The sequence below is a fragment of the Pteropus vampyrus genome, unplaced genomic scaffold (genome assembly GCF_000151845.1).
Source record: "Pteropus vampyrus isolate Shadow unplaced genomic scaffold, Pvam_2.0 Scaffold202, whole genome shotgun sequence".
NCBI lineage: Eukaryota > Metazoa > Chordata > Mammalia > Chiroptera > Pteropodidae > Pteropus > Pteropus vampyrus.
The window spans coordinates 717,230-737,056 of NW_011888983.1; the positions used below are offsets into that span (position 1 = coordinate 717,230).

At 37.3% G+C, this 19,827-nt stretch overlaps 2 protein-coding genes, 1 long non-coding RNA gene and 1 pseudogene across 3 annotated transcripts in view; 3 read left to right on the forward strand and 1 right to left on the reverse strand.

Annotated features, from left to right (window-relative positions):
* VPS26A (VPS26, retromer complex component A) overlaps positions 1-7,072 on the forward strand; it is a 31,331-nt gene extending 24,259 nt beyond the window's left edge. Inside the window, exons 7-9 of the mRNA XM_011372152.2 lie at positions 1,147-1,215; positions 3,450-3,592; positions 5,392-7,072. Coding sequence (XP_011370454.1) covers positions 1,147-1,215; positions 3,450-3,592; positions 5,392-5,505 — 326 coding nt within the window. The 3' untranslated portion in view covers positions 5,506-7,072. The remainder of the gene's footprint in view (positions 1-1,146; positions 1,216-3,449; positions 3,593-5,391) is intronic.
* Positions 1-12,522, reverse strand: part of LOC111746792 — a 26,364-nt gene extending 13,842 nt beyond the window's left edge. Inside the window, exons 1-2 of the long non-coding RNA XR_002783263.1 lie at positions 12,093-12,522; positions 2,754-2,833 (exon numbers count right to left, since the gene is read on the reverse strand). This is a non-coding gene — a long non-coding RNA (uncharacterized LOC111746792). The remainder of the gene's footprint in view (positions 1-2,753; positions 2,834-12,092) is intronic.
* LOC105300105 lies at positions 10,833-11,764 on the forward strand (annotated as a pseudogene).
* A 61-nt stretch (positions 12,523-12,583) lies between the features above and the next one.
* The window catches only part of SUPV3L1 (Suv3 like RNA helicase), a 28,255-nt gene continuing 21,011 nt past the window's right edge, over positions 12,584-19,827 (forward strand). The window contains exon 1 of the mRNA XM_011372153.2: positions 12,584-12,956. Within this exon, the coding sequence (XP_011370455.1) occupies positions 12,683-12,956 (274 nt within the window). The 5' untranslated portion in view covers positions 12,584-12,682. The remainder of the gene's footprint in view (positions 12,957-19,827) is intronic.

Consider the following 19,827-nt stretch of genomic DNA (forward strand, 5'->3'; position numbering starts at 1 on the left):
TTTGTAAAAACTCTTTTATGCATTAGGGAAATCAATCCCTTTTTCTGTTAAGAGCAGAAAAACTTTCCCCAATTTATCTTGCTGTTGTGGTTTATGCCATGTAGAAATTCTTGATGTTTATGTAGTCAAATTAATTAGTTTTTCCTTTTATGACTCTGAGTTTTGTGCCACAGTTATAAAGGCCTTTTTCACATTGCGGTTCTAAAGATAATTTTCTGTTCTTGATTCTACTAAAATAATACATTATAGTTTGGAGATTTTCTTTAAATTTTTAAATCATGTGGAATTTGTCATCATGTAAGATATATGTATTTAACTTTATTTTTCTCCAAATGACTGATCACTTGCACCCAAATAATTTCTTGGTTCATAATTGCTTTTTAATTTTAATTAGCATATAGATTTAGTTTGTCCTCTGTAGTTTTGTTGGGTTTTTGCCGAAAATAATTTTCAGCAACACTTGTTAAGAATTTGTAATTGGTAGTCATAATTATAAATGTCTATGATTTCTTAATCTCCCTTTTTTACCTGCTAATATAAGTTTAAATGATTTAAAGACATTAAAACCAAACTTCAGGTTTTCATTTGTTGTTTAAAAACAAATTGTTTACTTAAACATCTTTTCTGAGTATAAAAATTTTATTCAATTCTAGAAAGTTTAAAAAATAATCTGTACTCATCATCCAGAACAGATAGACAATAGCCTTTGCATATTTTATATTTTACACTATTGGGATCATTACTTTATGTTTTGATACACTTTTTTCACTTACCACATTATTGACTTTTTAAAATGTCTCTGGTTTGCAAAATAATTTTGTAGAGGGTTAAGTCCCCAAATTTGAAAGAACTATATGTCAGTTAAGTATTCAGTTTGATGTTTTGTTTATATTTAAGTTAAATAACTCCAAGAGAAGACAGTTTGAGTGCTACATTACTAGCATGTCACTGTAATGTTCTGATGTATAAAGTGTTAAGTATGTTGAGTGTAGAGCGAGAAATAGAAAAGAATGATCAACGTTTTTATAATATGAGAAGATAAATTAGTACTAAAATGATGTAGTAGGAAGATAGGAAGAAGGTATAAGACTTGAAATTATATTCTGGAAATATTTAAAGTTAATATCATTTACATTATTTCACTAGGACCCAGTACCACAACAGAAACAGAAACAATCGCTAAATATGAAATAATGGATGGCGCACCAGTAAAAGGTAACACACTTTTCACTTGTGTTACAGGTAATGCAGACAGCAGTGTTCATGGCAGTTTAATTTGAAAGTATTCAGTATGAGAATATTTGTGAATTCTTAAAATGATTCTAACAATAATGGTTTTTAAGATCATCTTTGTATAAATACTGAGAAGACTAATAGTCTGAAATAAGATTTAATTTTTTACTCAGTTTAAATTTAGAATTTAGAAGACATGTCTGTCTTCTAGTTCTGAATTGGGAATACTTTGATTGTCTTCATAATAGTTCATTTCTGTAGATCTTTTTTATTCTTGCTGAACATAAGGTACAGTATAGCTGAGTATTAATTCCTGTGGGATTCTAGAATCCTTGTATCCCCAAGGAAAGTAAGTAGTTCCATTACTAGATAATGTTCAGTGTGTAAGATAATGAAGCCAGTATTTATCATTTTAAATTTATGTCTTTGGCTTTTCTCTGTTAGTAATTACTTCAAAAAGTAGCTACCATTTATTTAGTGCCAGCTGTAGATGAGGCATTTTACTTTCGGGTTCTCAAAAGCAGGGGTCCACAACCCCTGTGTCGTAAACCAGTACTAGTCCATGGCCTGTTAGGAACTGGGCTGCACAGCAGGAGGTGACTGGTGGGCAAGGGAGCCAAGCTTCATCTGTATTTGCAGCCGCTCCCCAGCACGAGCATCACCACCTCAGCTCCATCTCAGATCATCAGGCATTAGATTCTCATTGGAGCACTGGTCCCTGGTGCCAAAAAGGTTGGGGACCGCTGCTTTAAAGTTACTTACCACCCTTTGAGTAGAGTGATGGTATCCTTTATGTTACAGATGAAACCAAGATGCAAAGAAATTTTTTAAAAAAACTGTTAGAGGAGGCAGAACTTTACTTCTACCCATCTTAGATTTTCAATTAGGACTGTTTAACAAAAAAGATTAGTAAGAGAAAAAGTTTAATGTTTGCAGTGCATATCATGCAGGAGAAACCACAAAAAAAGTAACTCAAAGCAGTAGCTTAGAATTTCAGCATCTTATATAGTATCTTTAAAAATAACAATAAATTTGGAGAGAAACAACTAGACAAAGGAAAGTAGTTTTAGGTTTCCAAGGATGGAAAACTGTGGAAGATAAATACATGAAAGAAAACCAGTGGAGTAAGGTTCGTTTGCAGGTACCACCCCTGGGCTGACAAATCTCTACAGTAAAAGGAGAATTTATATCTCCCTGTAGGCAGAAAAGGAGGAGCCTTTTCTGCTTTTGCTGCTTCTTAATTGCTTATAGCTCAAAATAATTTTTATGTCAAAGAGGCATTTATGTAGTGATATATTCTGGTTTCCTTCAATAATCATTGCAGTGTTGGATTTGAGGCCAGGTCTTTCTGACTCCAAGACCCATGTGTGTGTACTCTTATGTTATGCAACTTTGTAAAATTCCAGCAGCCACAAATTTTTATGTATACTGATGGGTTGTATATCTATCTTTCAGGAAATAGATATGCATAAGAAAAGTATTACATAAAAAGATTCCAAACAGAATATGCACATACTTACCCTTAGGGAAAGAGAAGCCATGAGAATCTGAATGGCAGTCTTTTTGGTAACAAAGAAGAGTCATCATTCTGAACATGTTCCTGTGGATGAATTAGTAATAAGTATTCAAACATTTACACACATGATTAGATATTATGGTAAACTTCCTAAGATTTTTACATACAGTATTAACCCATATAGTTATTACAAATTCTCTAAAAGATGAATATTATTGGTATTCCTCATTTCACAGATAAGAAACTTGAAACAGAATGGTTAAGTGATTTGGCCAAGGTCACATAGCCAGTAAACTACAGAGTTGGGATTAGAATTCAGGCATTCTGGCTCTAGAGCAGAGGTTCTCATCTAGGGGCAGTTTTGCTGTCCCTCCTATCATTCACCCCTAGGACATTTAGCAATGCTTGGAGACATTTTTGGTTGTCACACTTGGGGAGTGCTACTTGCATCTAGTGGGTAGAGACCAGGGGTGCTGCTAAACCTCCTACAGTGCACAGGACCTTACCCACACAAAGAATTAACAAGCTCAAAATGCTAATAGTGCCAAGGCTGAGAAACCCTGGTTTGAAGTTTTTGTTATGCTGCCATCTCATGAAGAACTGAGGCATTAGTATTTTCTCTATATAGTGTTCTATATGTGTTATGTGACTATATTTAATAATCTTTTAGAATTAAATGGAAATTGCTTTTTTTTTCCAGGTGAATCAATTCCAATAAGACTGTTTTTAGCAGGATATGACCCAACTCCAACAATGAGAGATGTGAACAAAAAATTTTCAGTAAGGTACTTTTTGAATCTAGTCCTTGTTGATGAGGAAGACAGAAGGTACTTCAAGCAGCAGGTATGGTGCCACCCAGGCTGGTATTCTGTTTAATGGCAGTTCTAAAAATACTTGAAAAGACTCTTCTAAGCTTTACTATCCCGGAGCAAGGGGGTGACTAAGTGAACACTGAGAGTATGGTAAGGAAGTAGGCATGAATGGAATTGTGCTGTGATAAATCTCTTCTCAGGCATTCTCCAGAATGGGCTATAATTTAGCAGGGCTTTAATTTTTCTCTTGAAAGTTTTGTGTGTTCTAAAAACAGTACCTGCTGTTTGTTAAAAAAAAATAATAATAATAAAAAATCAGGCAATAAAGAACAGAATGAAGTAAAGGTCAACAAAAATTCCATCATCATGATTAGTTTTCCAGACAGTTTGTGTGTTTAGATCATATAATGCATGTTGTTCTTTAATTTGCTTTTTCACTCGTGTCTTATTCTGAATATCTTTCCTATATCAACAAATATAGATTTCCATTATCACTTTTAATGACTTCATTAACTTGATGGATTCCAGGGTTTCTGTTTTCTCCTTATTAAACAATTCTGTTACAAATGTCCATCAGATGACCCAGATCTAATACTTTTTTATGGAAAATGTTTATCATAAACTTGTTCTCATTTTAAAAAGTAAACCTTTAGTGAATTTTGAATGAAAATTGGTTAGAATGGTTTTCTGTATTCTGAATCAGATTAATAAATATTTGAATGTCAGTTGAGTGTTCAAAATTAATTAGAAATTCTGTGGTCAGTGCTGTGAAGAATACGAAAACTACATTTTATAAACATGGTGTATCCTCGAAGGTCTCACATTGCAGATGTATCAGGGAAAAAAATTAACAGAAAACAATAGTTTGACAGTAATTTAGAAGAAAATTTATTACACTAATAATGCTGTGTAATTAAACATAGGTCATTTACAAGTTCAAAATAGATTGTACAAAATTTATAATTTCCAAATCAATTACATATTGTGGCCCTGTTGAGTGAATTATATTGCTTCCCGTGGACGTTCATTTAGATGTTTAAATTCTGACATGTTAAAAACAAAAAAACAAAAACTTGTCATGACTTTGAAGCAAATAATTTTAAGAATTTAGAAGAGATCTCAGGATGGATTAGTTAGGGTCAGATTTAGATAGACTGAGGAATAGAGAATTGAACAATATACAGGGCAAGATGTAGGGTAAGTTTATTTGGAGTGCATTGGAGGCAGAGAGTAACTCAGTTTGGCTGGTTGGGGATGCACGTCTAGGGAGGCAAGAGAGTGATATTGGTACATTGGATAAAGGTTATGGAGGGCCTTGAATGCCTGGTTGGAGATTTATCCTGGAGGTGCTGAAAACTACTGAAGACCAATCCAAGCAATGTTTTAGACTACTGGTAGTGATATAGGAAGGATGGATTTGAAAGGGGCCTCAGGCAGTGGAGGCAGTGATCTACTAGAAAGGTATTTTATTATCTAAGATTGAAGTGACAACGGCTTGAACTTGAATAAAGGCAGTGGACCAGCAAACTAAAGGATTTTAAGAATTCTTTAAATCAGTAATAGCTAGAACTTTGTGCCAGATGGGATTGATGGTAGTAGTGGTGGTGTGCATGGGTGCTGGTTGCGGGGGAGCAGAGTTGGCAGAAAGGGCATTCCAAGTTTAGAATTGGAAGAAAGTGGGTCAGTCAGGAAAGAGTCGAGCTTTAGTAGGGAAGAGTTTAACTTTATTTTTATTAAAATTGAAGTGGCATTATTTTCATGGTGAAAATTTAAGGCATAATACGAGAACATTAATTTGTTGATATTGTGCATTTTTTTTTTTAAAAATAGGAGATCATTTTATGGCGAAAAGCTCCCGAAAAACTGAGGAAACAGAGAACAAACTTTCACCAGCGATTTGAATCTCCGGAATCACAGGCATCTGCTGAACAGCCTGAAATGTGAACTGAGTAGGAGAAAAAAAGAAAAACAAAAACCTCCTATATCCATTGAGATTGAGTTTAGCAGGTTAAAGATGGTTGCAGCATGTGGAGGAAAAAAGGCCAAAAGTCCACTCATAATAGTCTTCCTTTATCTTACTGTGCTGCATTTATTTTATGATATAACTAAATGTTCTTCATGTATATACATTAAAAAAAGTGCTTTCTTTGAAACACTGGAACTTTCTTAAGCTGCCGTTTCTTTTTTAATTTGATGATAAGCACTCATATATGCATCAGCATAAACATTAAAGATTTTCATATGAGTAGGCTGGTATTTGTAATTTTGCTTTCTTTCTGCATAATGTTGATTATAAATCCTCTTGTCATGCTAATGATTACCTCTTATTCTCTACATGCAAAAAAATAAATATTTTGTGTTCGAATAAAATTAGAAAACCTGAGTGGCCCTTATATCCTGCAGAGATTTAAAACATGGCATCTCAATATTTTTGAGTACTACATTTGTGGTTTTGCATATGTATTTGAGAAATGCATATGGAATGTTTCACTGTAGGTGCTCTGAGTCTACCATTCCATGGCTTCCTGAATTTTATTCTCTTTGAAGTCTTCTGTGGTAAGAATATTAAAATTTTTCCCCAAAGGATTATGTAGCTTTTTTTTTTGGCCATGTTAAGTAACCATTTTGCTACTACTACCCAGCAGGTTCTACTGCATGTTTCCTGCAATGGGAGTTGACTCTATGTTGGCTTTTTAGAACTTGTTAAAACCATATAATTTTCCACTGATACTTTGAAATAATTTTTAATTTAAGGAATCTTTTTACCACATACATGCAAATATAATTTTCTTGACTTCACAAATATTCTCTTTTCAGGAGAGGATTTGAAGATGGGAGAATTCAGGTGGACCTATTAAGCACGAGTTATCCAGATCTGGACAATTTCATATTTGTTAAATTGGAACTTTGGCTAGTTCAAATTCAATTTTAAATTTCACTCACTCTGTTTAAAATTTTTAACACTAAATTTAAGTCATTTGCTCAAAGTCTGTATAAAAGGCTGCAGTCATGTTTATATGCATGAGGTCTGATCTCAAATACACTAAACGTGGGATGTAGGAACTAAAACAATGAAGCCTGTTGTGTGAAACTACTTTTCACTTGTGGTTCATTGGTTTTTGTACCAATATTTTTTATACACTTCAGTGCAAGTCTCGTCAGCTAACCTTACTTTATGAGTAAGCTAAGTAACCCAAATTACATTTCTTTAAACTTGTTTTACTACTATGGCACTTTGATAAAATGGTCAGTAACCAACTTCTTTATTGGCAAAAGATTCCATGTACCATGTGCTGGAGCATCTATTTTAAATGTGGATATCTGTAAATGGTAATGTTTTCCTTCATGTAAGTGCCTGTTCAGAGTTTCAAAATTTTAAAATGCCAAATATTTTCATGGTCACTTGCATGTAGTAATCTAGAAAATATTCAAAGAAAATTTGAAAACCAGTTGTATTTAACCAGCCTCAAATTTGTGCAGTTATGATGTATAATAAAGAATTTGAAGCAGATACTGAGCTTGCTGTTTGAATGATTTAAAATAGTTCTATTCTCAAATTTTCTCATTGTCAGATTTATCATTGAGGCCAGGTTTGCTCAGTAGTTTAAGAAGCCATAATTTGCCCAATCCCAGCAGATCTCGGAAGCTAAGCAGGGTCAGACTTGGTTAGTATTTGGATGGGAGACCACCTAGTAGGCACTTAAGAAAAAAAAAAAGATAATAGTGATAATTTTTTTACAAATATTGTCAATTTCAATTTTTTTAATTAAAATTATTAGGGTGACATTGGTTAATAAAATCAATAGGTTTCAAGTGTACAATTCAGTAATATGTATATTGGTTGCATTGTGTATTCACCACCCAAAGTTAAAATTTCCTTCTGCCACCAAATAGTTATGCCACAGTGGCATATGTTGGACTCTTTCAAGGAGATAAGTAGTTGGGATACTCAATACTGTGGTAGTAAAGTCTTATGTTTTTTTATATTCAGCTGAATCTGTTGAACATATATAAAGGCACACACTCTAGGGGTTTATACAAGCCTGAATTGGAATGTAACATTTTGAGTTTCAAATCAGATAAAGACATGGTGAGAAAAATGCACACCCTTAAATACATCCTTTTTTAGGCTTGGGGTCTTCTTTGAATATAATTCTTATATAACTCCCTTATCTAAAATCTTAGTGACTCGATTCCCAGATAAAGTTTAAATTCTATATTACAAAACACACTTTCAGCTCCAATTATGCCAGGCTCCTTGGAGAACGACCACTCTTCCTGCACTACAGCTAACTTCTAGTAAGGCTCTCCTGGCCCATCTTGGCTGACACCATCTTCATCTCCAAGTCAAAGTTGGATGTCCCTTTGTTGTGTGGCCAAGGCACTCCATGTACATCTCCAGAACTGTGCTGCCCACACTTTTCAAGACATTGTATGGATTTGAAGCCTCTTCAGGGCTCAGCCTGTTTTGATATACTTTGTGCTTATAATATACATTCAATATCTGAATAAATGGATGAACATAATTTTCCTAGTGATTATAAAATTAAATGTGTTCTTTAGAAAAAATATATGGGTCCAAATGTAATAAAGTTATGGACAAGAACTGTTATGCACCTCAGCTTTAGAATAAAGGAAATAGACTAGCTTCTCTAGGAGTGTTATCAGGCCCTGGAGAGGAAGACAGCAGAGCAGGGCCATGTGAGTGCTATCTACAAGTTCCACAAATGCATCTGATAGCTGCTCCCTCCCTAGGTTTGGGGAAACTGGACCAGATAATGTCTAAGAACCCTTCTTGCTCTAGCTAATATTCCATGATTCTAAGAGTAAATTTTTAAAATTCACTTAGGAAAAACAATTCAGTACCTAAATGATAACCTTACATAGGAAAAATACTAGAAACTTCAAATTATAGAATTTGATAGTCAAAATGTAAGAGAAATCTAAGGATGTGATCTTGTGAAATGGTCATGCCAGCTTTTGTTAATAGCAAAGGCAAAGAGATAACTTGCTCATTTTATTCCCTACCACCTGGGTTACCTTTACTTCTCCCACTTCCTTTCCCCATCCCCCACTTATTTCTACATTTATTCATTTATCCATGTTTCCTGAGTGTTTCATTGGCCCTACCCTGAAGGGACATAATCTATAGCAGTGGTTCTCAAAGTGTGGTCCACAGGCCAACACCACCAGGAAACTCATTAGAAATGCAAGCTCTTGGGCCCCATCCTAGACCTATAGAATCAGAAACTCGGAGAAGGCCCCAATAATGTTTTCTAGATGAGTCTGTTGCACCCTCAAGTTTGAGTACTACTCTAGAAACAATGATACGGTTTTAGTACTATGATATTGATACTATGATATTTAGTACTATGATATTGATACGGCATAGAAGAGGGGTACCCAATGTGTTCAGAGATATAGAAGTGAGAAGTGATGACATAACTGGTATGTAGTTCTGGCATAAATAGAATGATAGATTTGGGGAGTAGAGAGATGAGGCTGGAAAAGGTATATAAAGAAGGCCAATTTAGGAAGGGGCTTGGATGCCATACAAATGACTGGAGTATGAGCTTTATCTGAACACTTATTCAGAATTCACTGAAGGATTTCAAGCAAGAGTAACAACTACATTTGTATTTTCAAAAGATCATTATGGTGACTGCGAAGTATGGATGGAGGCTTGAGAGCAGACAAGGATACCAGTTACATGGTTATTGCATTTATTCAACAAACAATTATGGAGGCTCTAATATGTGCTAGGTGCTGATAACAGTGCTATAAATATCCTCCAAAGGGTATGCCAGCTCTATCCTGTAAAAGCAAAATATTTATGTTGAATTTCCCCATTTAAATGTTTGTATAACTTTATGAATGGATGAAGAGGAAAACCTATACATGCTATCATAAAATTTAGACTGCACTTTTTACCTGCAAGGAGGTACAAATGAAGTTACCAGTTAAAATAGTTTTAAGAGCGATTTTTTTCTAAAAAACCGTATTAGGATATGTTACTATGTCCATAAGCCACAATTGTTGATTCTGACCCAATAATATACATGGTTGTCAGGTATATTAACAAGAGGATAACAACACTAGTCTCAGTTGAATATTAAAAGTTTGGCTTATCCATTCTCCTACTTTCCAAATCTGATGAGACATCTTTATTTAATGCCATTTTCTATCATATTTAGTCACTTTTTAAATTGTCTAGATTCTTTTGTAAATTCCAGTCCATATACATAGTCTCTACTGTAATTCAGACATACGAATCCACCATTGTCAACTTTTGCTATAGTTATAATGGGTTTTCCTCTTGTCTTTTTTTAGGGGGGTGAGGTTCCAGTTGTGAGGAAGGGAAATTTTTCCTTCTACCCTTCTAAGCTCTTGTTGGACTAATAATCAAATTAACATGAAGAAAGATTAACAGGAGAAAATTACCAAATTTATTTATGTACATACAGGGGTTCCAAGAATATGAGACCCTGGGACACATTGGGTAGTTGAGGCTTATATGCCATCTTGAGCTAGGAGGGGTAGGTTGTGGTTTGAAACTCTAAAAGGGCAGGAAGGCAATTTACATGGAGATGGTAAAGCAATTGTTGGGTAAATAAGTGTGTGTTGGGGCCCTCTTTAATAATGGGACACAGAGAGGCCTCTGATCAAATGAGCCTGACTATGTCTCCTCCCTCCCACCCCCCCATCTATGTCCATAATAAATAGTTATTGATAATAATAGCTCACTTTCTGGAGCAGGTCTTCTATCTAAATTTTAGGCAATTAGGGGTCTTTTCAGTTTTCTTGAGTCTTTTGTTTCTTAAAAATAATAAGAACTCAAAAGGCATATTTTGGGGTGGCAAACCCTGCTTCCCTTCCTATCTGTCCTAGATAGTTTCTAAATTGATTTCTCAAAAATATAATGACTATCTGCAAAACACGGAATGAGACTTGGCTTAACTCTGGTATTTAAAATTTTTCAATATGCTTTTCCATAGTTGTTTACATCGTTTCCTCTGATTAGAATTTCCTTACTCCTCTATTTGTCTTTTGTTTGCTCTTAAGTCTGGCAGAAATCTTTTAAAGGTTCTGAAATTTCTCGTTCTTAGAACTCACAATAAACTGAGTAATTATTTGCATTACTTAACATGTACTCTTCGTATCATCAAAACCAGATAATAAACTCTTTGAGGGCAAGGGACCCTCTACTTGTATCCCTGATGTTTAAAAAGTATTCTCTGAATAAAAAGCACTTAGTGGCTGCTGTTGGACCCTGAGCTGTGTCAGATCCCTTAATTGTTGCTCCAGGTTCTTTCAGGTCTGTGTGTCTGTTATTCTCAGCACTCCACTAGGAGGAACTGTCAGAATTCTTGCAGGACAGGAAAAGGAGGGGACATCTCAACATGGAAAAACTCTGCAACGAAAATGAAGGAATGCCTGAGAACCAAGGAAAGATGGAAAACTAAGAAGAGACACAGGATGTGGGAAATCTTGTACTTTCAGAGTACAAGCCAGAAATAACTTATACTCTGGAAGACAAGGAAACGTTAGAAAATGAGGGAAAGATAGAAAACAAGGAAAACACAAAAGATGGGGAAATACTTAATGATAAAGAAAAGCCAGAGAAGGAGGGAAAGTCAAAAGAAGAGGGAAAGCCAGTAAGTGAGGGAAAGCCAGTGAGGGAAAGCCAAAAGGAAAACCAGCCAGCGAATCAAGGGCTGCAGGGAAGGGCCCAGCTGGGGATGACATACTCAGGAAAGCCAAAAGAAAAACCAACAAAGGGCCGGCTCAGTGCCTCAAGAAATACAAGGAGGCCATACATGATATGCATTTGAGCAATGAAGAGATGATAAGAGAATTTGACGAGATGGCTAGGGTAGAGAAGGAGGTGGAGAAAACCAGAAAGAAATTGCGGCGGGGGGCGATATGTGGATGCAAGTTTACAGGACTCTTTCCACCCTAGGGCCCAAGGGACTCAGGGGTGGCTACAGGGCCCCACAACCGGTCTTTGAAGACATTCCTTTTGTGTAGTGCCTGGCCAGGCATTTGCCAGCGCCTGGGCTTTAACCATATTGCTAATACTTTGCTTTGTCACTCTCGTTATCCATCTGCAGCCTTCTGTGTTTCAGTAGCAGATTTTCATCCATTGCATGGAAAAACGTTTATGATGCATTGTAAAGTTAGAAAGAAAAGTTTGCACAACCATTAAAAAAAAAAGCACATAGCAAATTGTTATTGGAACCCTATTTGACACATAATATTGCATATCACATGACACATTCCTTCAAGTTACAAGATCTTAATGGTTTAAGTATAATGAGGGAGAGAGGTGGAAAATCTAAGTGTATTTTGAAAATAATGTGTTGCAACTTCATATGACGGTGTATAACCAAGGCAAACGAGACTAAACTTCGGCGGGGGTAGAGGACATATCTTTGCTACGTTATTGTGACCTACTGGCCGCTAGAATGATGTACACAAACTGCTCACATTAAAGTAAAAGTAGTTACACGCGTGTCACACAAGGGGTTTACCTTATAAGCTGTAGATCGAAATTCCTTGGCAACGTTTCTGTAAGGCAGAAAGTTATGTTCTTAATGCTACTCTATCAAGAACACGAAAGTTAACACAAGACACTTTTGGGCAACAGTTTTTACTGTTCAAGTCTGCAAGCCATGCTGGTGCTCAAAACACAGACAGTACCTTCCACCTCAATTACGACCTCTCCGCTCACTGCGCTGCACACGTGCTACTCTCTGGGCCAGCTTGAGTCACGTGACACAGCTCGTAGGCCCCCTCCTCTCATCTGTGACATCCCCAAAGGTGCCTGATTATTTTCTTTCCTTTAAACCTTAAACTTAAAGTTTAAAGAAAGCTGACTTCAATATCTAATGAAAGAGAGAAGACAAGAATTTATCTTTTCTGCTTTCATTCCTAAGTTTTTCCTCCTCTTTGCGAGCCATCCTACGGCACTACGTCTCCTTTATTGGTCGGGCGTTTTCCTGGGCAGCTCTCCTGCTCGATCCGGGTCTTTCCGGACAGTAGGCGCTAGCAGTGTGCGTCTCTGTCCGCCGCCGTGTCCCTGCGCTGCTCTAGCCAGTTTACTTTAGGGCCTGCGGCCGCGATGTCCCTACCCCGCAGTGCCCTGTTGTGGGCTCGGCTCCCGGTGGGGCGCCACGCTGGCCACTGGGCAGCGGCCTGCTCTGCCTTTCGGCCCCACGTTGGGCTCTATCCTGGGTCTCTGGGGCGCGTTCCTGCCGTTGCCTCCGCCTCCTCCTCTGCCTCAGGGGGTTCCAAATCCCCGAACACGTCCTTGTTCGTGCCGCTGACTGTGAAACCTCAGGGCCCCAGCGCGGATGGCGATGTCGGGGCCGAACTAACCCGCCCCTTGGACAAGAGTGAGTGCAGGAGCTAGCGAGGGCGGCCAGGTGGTGTCTTTAGATCCCAGGGACGGCCGTGAGGAAGCTGCACCCCTTTATCCTGGAGACCCGAGGTCCCTTCGAGTGTTGTTATCGTGGTTGCCAGTGTCTACCTTCCTCGCTGGTTTGTAAGCCCCTCAGGGCTTGGGCCTGTGTCTGATTGATTCTTTAATGTGCTGCCCCAGAAGTGGCCTTTTCCCTTTCACTCTCCTTTCAGTGCTTTAAACCCTCATGTGATGGGACGATTTACCCTTTTTGAGTCGTTAGGTGTACGACTGATTTTTTTAGCATCCTTCTTTGTTCCTCCTCCGCTGCTCAGAACTATAGTCTCTAAGGGGCAACGAAGTGGGCAGTGAAAAGCCAGAGGAGGACTTCTTCCAGTATTCTTTGTCATTGACTGGGCACCCACGCAAACCAGACACTGTGTTAGGCTATACGGTGGTTGTCAAGAGGAACCGGACTCAGATCCAGATCTCTTGTACTCTAGAAGCTTACAGTGAGTGCCGTGGGGAGGAAGGACATAAGGATAACCAATTGTTATACAAGGTAGAGGATGATAAGGGTGTCCTTGCCGAGGGTGGTAAGCACCGTGATCATCCGAGACTCCAGAAAGAAAGGACTGGCTTAGCATCAGCAAGTGGCGGTGGATTTTGTCCCCAAAACTCACACTGAGTGGACTTGACAGGGAGGCGTGTTAATGTTTACAAGGAGAATTTAGGATTAAAGGGTTGTACTTCTTTAGTGTTTGGGTGTTTAGGGAGTTGAGGCAGTTTCCTCTGACCAAATGAAGCTCTGGGAGGGCTGAAGGAGTGCTGTAGCTTCACCTGGCACTCTTCCCTTCTCTAGGCATTTCAGTTCAACAAGCAACATTGGTGCCTCCTGTTTTAACGCTAAAATATATAGACTACAACATCCTATGGGTCAAATCTTGTTTTTCAGGGCAGAAGTACAATACTTTCACTAAAAATGTGATGGAGCTCTCACAGTATATTATTCTTTAACCAATTCTTCCAAGCCACTGTTAAGCAAAACCTTTCACTTTTCTTGGAGTTGGGGGCTATATTATTTTGATAACTTTCATAGTGTATTTATATATTACTATTTATTGTTTACTTTACAATTGGGATAAAACTACAATATAGAATTTACTATCTTAACCATTTTCAAGGGTACAGTTCAGTAGTGTTAAGTATATTTACATTGTTGTGAAACATATGTCCAGAACTTTTTCATCTTGCAAAACAAGCTCTAAACCCATTAAAAAAAAACAATTTCCCCATTTACTTTACTTTTTTAAAGATAAAGTAATTTGTGTGAGATAATATGACATATTTATTAGATTTAAATATAGAAAATTCCTTATTTTGTGCAGTCATTCCAATTTGCCTGAAAGGATAAATGTTATTAATGCTTCTGGTAAGGAGATAGAATGAAGATTGTCAGCACCAGATATTCTTCTGATGGAGAATCCTTAGATACTCCCCGGAGTCAGTATTTACTGGGTGATTTTTCATTTCCTTTGGTTAGGATTGGTTTAGACATTGAACTTACTAAATTACTTTTCATTATTGCAAGAGAGGCTACAGAGAACAATGAATTACTACAATCCTATATAGCCACATGGTTCAGGTATCAGATTTTCACATAAGATTTTGAGACAAGAAGCTGTCACCTCTTAATCTCTTGCCTGCTCTTCACCCCAAAAGTTGGTGTGCTTCAGGGCTGTGTCCGATGTCACTGCTGTCTTAATCTGCGTTCTCTCTCCTTTCCCCTCAAGTAAGTATTCCTTTTAGATCTTTGTCTCTAGTCCGGACCCCTCTCACTCCCCCTAGATCTGTATATCTAGCTGCCTACAGTTATCTCCACTTGGATTTCTTACATGCACTTAACCTTTGCATGTCCAAGACAACTTATCTGCCCCTCAGCCTGCTCTTTCTCCAGGTGCTGCTGTCAAACACCTGGTAATCTTGGTTCTTCCCTTACTTTGTCCCCTACATCTAACAATCAGAAAGTCCAGTTGGCAAGTCTTGTTGAGTTTACCTCATAAATATTTATTGAATTAATTCACTTCCCTCCTCCACTGCAGCCATCCTAGCCTAAATTAACAGCTTCTGTCTTTTGGTGGGACTGTTGAAATAGCCCTCAGATGTCTCCTTGAACACCTTTGGTCTCTCTAATCCATTCTCTACCTGCAGTCAAAATGTTCTTTTCAAAAGATCTAATCATGTTTCTCCCCTGCAAACAATTGTTTAATGTGTTTCTGTTGTCCCTGGTTTAAAAAGGTCATCACACTTATGTGGACTGGAAGGCCCTACCTGATTTGGCCTGGGTACCTCTCCAGCTTCTTTGCACGCTGCTCTCCATATTTCAGCCATATTGATGAAATGTATACTTTTGCTCTAGGACCTTTTAAAGATGCTACTCCCTCAGCCTAGACTATTCCTGTGGTTCCTTCATTTTTTTAAAAAAATAGCAATGGCTAATATTGAGTGTTTGCTAGACAGATACCATTCTAAGCATGTGACTCATTAAATCTTCTAATAATCCTATGAGGTAGACACTGCCTTTATCCCCCCAGCAAATACTTATTGAATGTCTGTTATGTCCCGAACACTGTTCTAGTCACACAGTAGGTGCTCAGTATATACACATGTAATTTTTTTTTCCTGGTTGATTGTAACATATTTAGCCATGTGGGTGTAGAGCAACTATAAATAGAAAGATGTGCATGTTTGTGATAGCCATGCAGCACTTAAATGCCTGGCCCGATTTACAATTTACTTTTTCTCCATTTCCTAATTAGTAAAATGAGAATAATATATTCTCTGCTTACATCTCTGGATTGTGAAAATTATAACGTGTTTGGCAAAGCTCTTTGAAAAGTGTAAAGGGATGAATAAATGTAAACTAGTATTTGTACTAAATATTTGCTATATGAAAAATGGAATTAAAAAGTTTTGGGGTTGTCACCTTGCAGTAGAATCTGTGATGTGTGGAAACTGGGAAAACTATTCCTCAAGGAGCCCGAATAACCTACCTTACTTATATATGTTGATGTGGGACTTATATAAGGATCTATATAAGTCCAAAATACTTGGACTTATATAGGATATAGGTTGATGTGAGGATTTAACAAAATTATGTATTTTTAGGGTATGGGATAAAAAAGGGACTTTTTTCTAAGTCTCTCTTTCTTTAGGCTGTCAAGAGCTGGTGTAAAATTCCTCAGATATATTTCCTCTCATGCTCAGCTGGCTCCACCAGAGCAGTTTTTAAGTCTTTTGAGCACTCTTATGAATATTTAAGTGTTTAGAAGTTCCAGCAATGAAGTACAGCTGCTTTTGATAGCAGAGTGGCCTTCCTCTTTCTGAGAAAGTTGACTAAGCTGGAAGCTTTGGGAGGTCTCAGGTGGAGCAGTAAAGGAGGAGAGTAGCACCCAAGCATTGAGCTAGGTGAGCTCTGGCTGACCATGGGTGACAGATGTACTTCCAGAGCATGATTTCTTTGTTATTTTTGATTCATCACTAGCATGTTTGTAGGAAGTGGGAGCAACAAATGATATTCATGGCAGATTTTATTAGAAGTTGTGACTCTGGGGGAAAGTATCAGATTAGTTGAGGTAGGTGGTGGTAATTTCGTCATGGATTCTAGTGCTGGTAGTTGGGTAGGTGCAGATTGGAATTTAGATTCGTAGAGCTGTGGCAAGAGGGTTGAAGCCACTTACCTCTCTATTAGTAGAGTGAACTGGAGTCAGAGTTTTGGGGAAGCCTGCTTGTCAAAACACCTGGACTGTGTGTTCTGGCATATGACTTGTGGCGTACAGAATTAGGGTGTAGTGCTAAGGGGGTCATGATTATGGAGATAGGCCCTGTATAGACAATTAGGCTCTTTAATGACTAGAGCACATCTAGCTTCCTGGATGAGAATAGTGCTGTTGGTTGCAAGAGGAACCTTATGAAAGAGCAGAGGCTTAATGAAGTCATTGTAATTTGTTGTAAATTTATCAGATACAGACTCATTTGCAGGTATAGGGAATTAGCCGAGGCTTCTCAGTCTTAATGCTACTGTCACACCCATCACCTGAGCTAGATGCAGAAAGCTCAGAGGCATTTGTTCTAATGCAGCTATCTGCTGCAGTAGTGGCAGTGTTAGTAAATCTAGTACCACTTTTTATAATTCTCTTTGTGATGATATGAAAGGTTCAGCATGAGTTCCTATCACTACTGGAACCATATTCTGGTACATCTTAATATTCAACGACAAGGAAGAAATATGTGTTATGTGCCATTGAGTTAGCTCTCACTCCTGGCAACCCTGTGATTAAATGATGTCCACAATGTCCTGTCCTCAACAGTCCTGCTCAACTCCTGTAGACTCATGTCTATGGCTTCTTTTATGGAGTCAGTCCATTTCATATTTGGTCTTTTTCTTTTTCTGCTGCCTTTTATTTTTTCCAGCATTATTGTCTTTTCCAACAAGCCGTGCCTTTTCATGATCTGCCAAAATAAGACAGCTTTAGTTTTGTCATTTTTGCCTCCAGTGATGTTTCAGGCTTAATTTGCTCTAGGAACCCACTTGTTTGTCTTTCTGGTGGTCCAGGGTATCTGTAGCGCTCACCTCCAACACCATATTTCAAATGTTTCATTTTTTTCCCTATCGGCATTCTGCACAGTCCAACTTTTGCATCCGTACGTAGTAGTTGAGAATATGAGGATGGGGACGATCTTAGCCTGGGTCTCAAATGACACATCCTTGCTCTTGGTGATCTTTTGGAATTCTTCCATAGCTACTCATCCGATTCTCTACCTTCTCTTGATTTCTTGGCTGCTGTTTCCATTTGAATTGATGACTGAACCAAAGAAAGCGAAATCTTTAACAATTTTAATGTCTTCATTGTGCTAAAGTTGTGTATTTCCTACCCCTTGGATACTACAGCTTGTATTAATAAAGGGTAGTAAAACTAGTTGTAGTATTAAAGAGGTAGAACTAAATGCCACTACTAAGTGGTCTTTGATACAATTTCTTCAGGATTTATTCTGTCTTTTTGGATCCTAGAGATTTTCTAACCTATTCTGATCACTTCTCTCCACCTGTGTTTCCACTGTGGCTTTGGCCTTTCAATTCTATTAGGAAGAGGTTGAATTGCATACCTTCCCATCTGCTTTTCCAACACTCAAGCGAGCATGTAGCTTCGATGTATTGAGATGGAATTCTAGTTAATTACTAATGAGTACAGTGAAATAAGTGATTAAAACATTTTCTTAAGAATGAGTAAATCATAAGGTTTAAGCAGTCCCTAGCCAGTAGTAATGGCTACTTTGTTCTTCATCAGGATGTAAGTGGAGTAAAGTGGATCATTATTTTTGCGTAAAGACTCTTGTGAGGTACAGTTATATTTTAGAAAAGAACCGATTCTGATGGATTGTCTTGATCATTTTGTATTCTCTTCAAAAGAATATGGAATCATTTAAAACACAATGCAACTGGCTTAGAGTTTATAGTGGGCCTTTTAGTTTCAGCAAATGTGGTTTTGAATCCCAACACAGACATTAAATCCCAGGCTCCCATTGCAGGAAGTTGGAAGAAAGCTATTACCTGGTTAAAAGTTGTAGTGACTGAGTATTTCTACTATGCCGGAAATCTAGAGAGTGTCTGTTTTAATCACTGTTGGTTTTAATGAGAAGTAAAAAAAAAAAAAAAAAAAATCAGGTCGTTCTGTTAACAGCGAAATGTTAAAGACTTATTTTTTATGAAAAATACACCTGTTTACATATACTTCTGTAGTAGATTAAACTTTCTACTATTTCTATTGTGTCCATGTTTTTGCAGTTATCTTTTAAAAAATGATAGCAGATTTTTAGAAAATGTCCTTTTAGATAAAATAAAGTATTGGTACAGAGAAACCTCACTTTTTTTATGTGGACAATATTCATTTTTTAAAACAGCTTTAAAATATTTACATACCATAAAGTTCATCCATTTAAAGTGTATGATTTAATGGTATATTTGCAGCATTATACAACTATCACCATAATCTAATTATAGAACATTTTCATCACCTCAAAAAGAATCTCATATCCAGTAGCAATCACTTCCCATTCTCCTAGTCCCCAGGTCCCTCTGCCTAGCCTATGGCACACTAGTCAACATTGTTTCTGTTTGGACATTTCATATAAACGGATACAACAACGTGGTATTTCTTGACTAGTTTCACTTAACATGAGGAGCCTCATTTTTTAAGCATTTTCAATTGAGCAAAGTATGATTCTTGCATAACACTTCAGTGTTAGTTATAAAAAAAGGGTTAATTCTAAATAATTTGATGTCTTCACTTTGTATTGAGTTTATAGATCAGCAGAATTTCCCCCAAGCAATTGCATGTGCTTTATTCCCATCTTTTATTTGTCACTGGTTTTTCCATTATTGCTGCAAAGAAACTGTTGCCCCCAGTGGGTACAAAGTAACAGAAACCCAGAAATATCAGATAACTGCCTGCGATAGATATATATGTATCATATTTAGTTGTGGGCAAATATAATGGCTAAACCAGAGATTTTGAAATTCTCTCATTCTGCAGAACAAATTTTTGTTAATGGGATGCTTTATTCAGACTTAATTCTTTCAGTGAGTGTTGTGTGTATTCTGGCTATTTGAAAATGCAGTTGGTTATTTTTGTGGGAGGTAGAGATATAGGCCACTTGGCCTTTCTGTTTCATGGGCAAAGACTATATCTTCAATTTTAGCCTACTTTCTCAGAAATGTAGAGTGTGTGGCTGAAATGTTTATCTCTACAGAATAATGTTGTATTTTAACATGTTTAATGGTAATGTAATCTCAGCTTGATTAATTT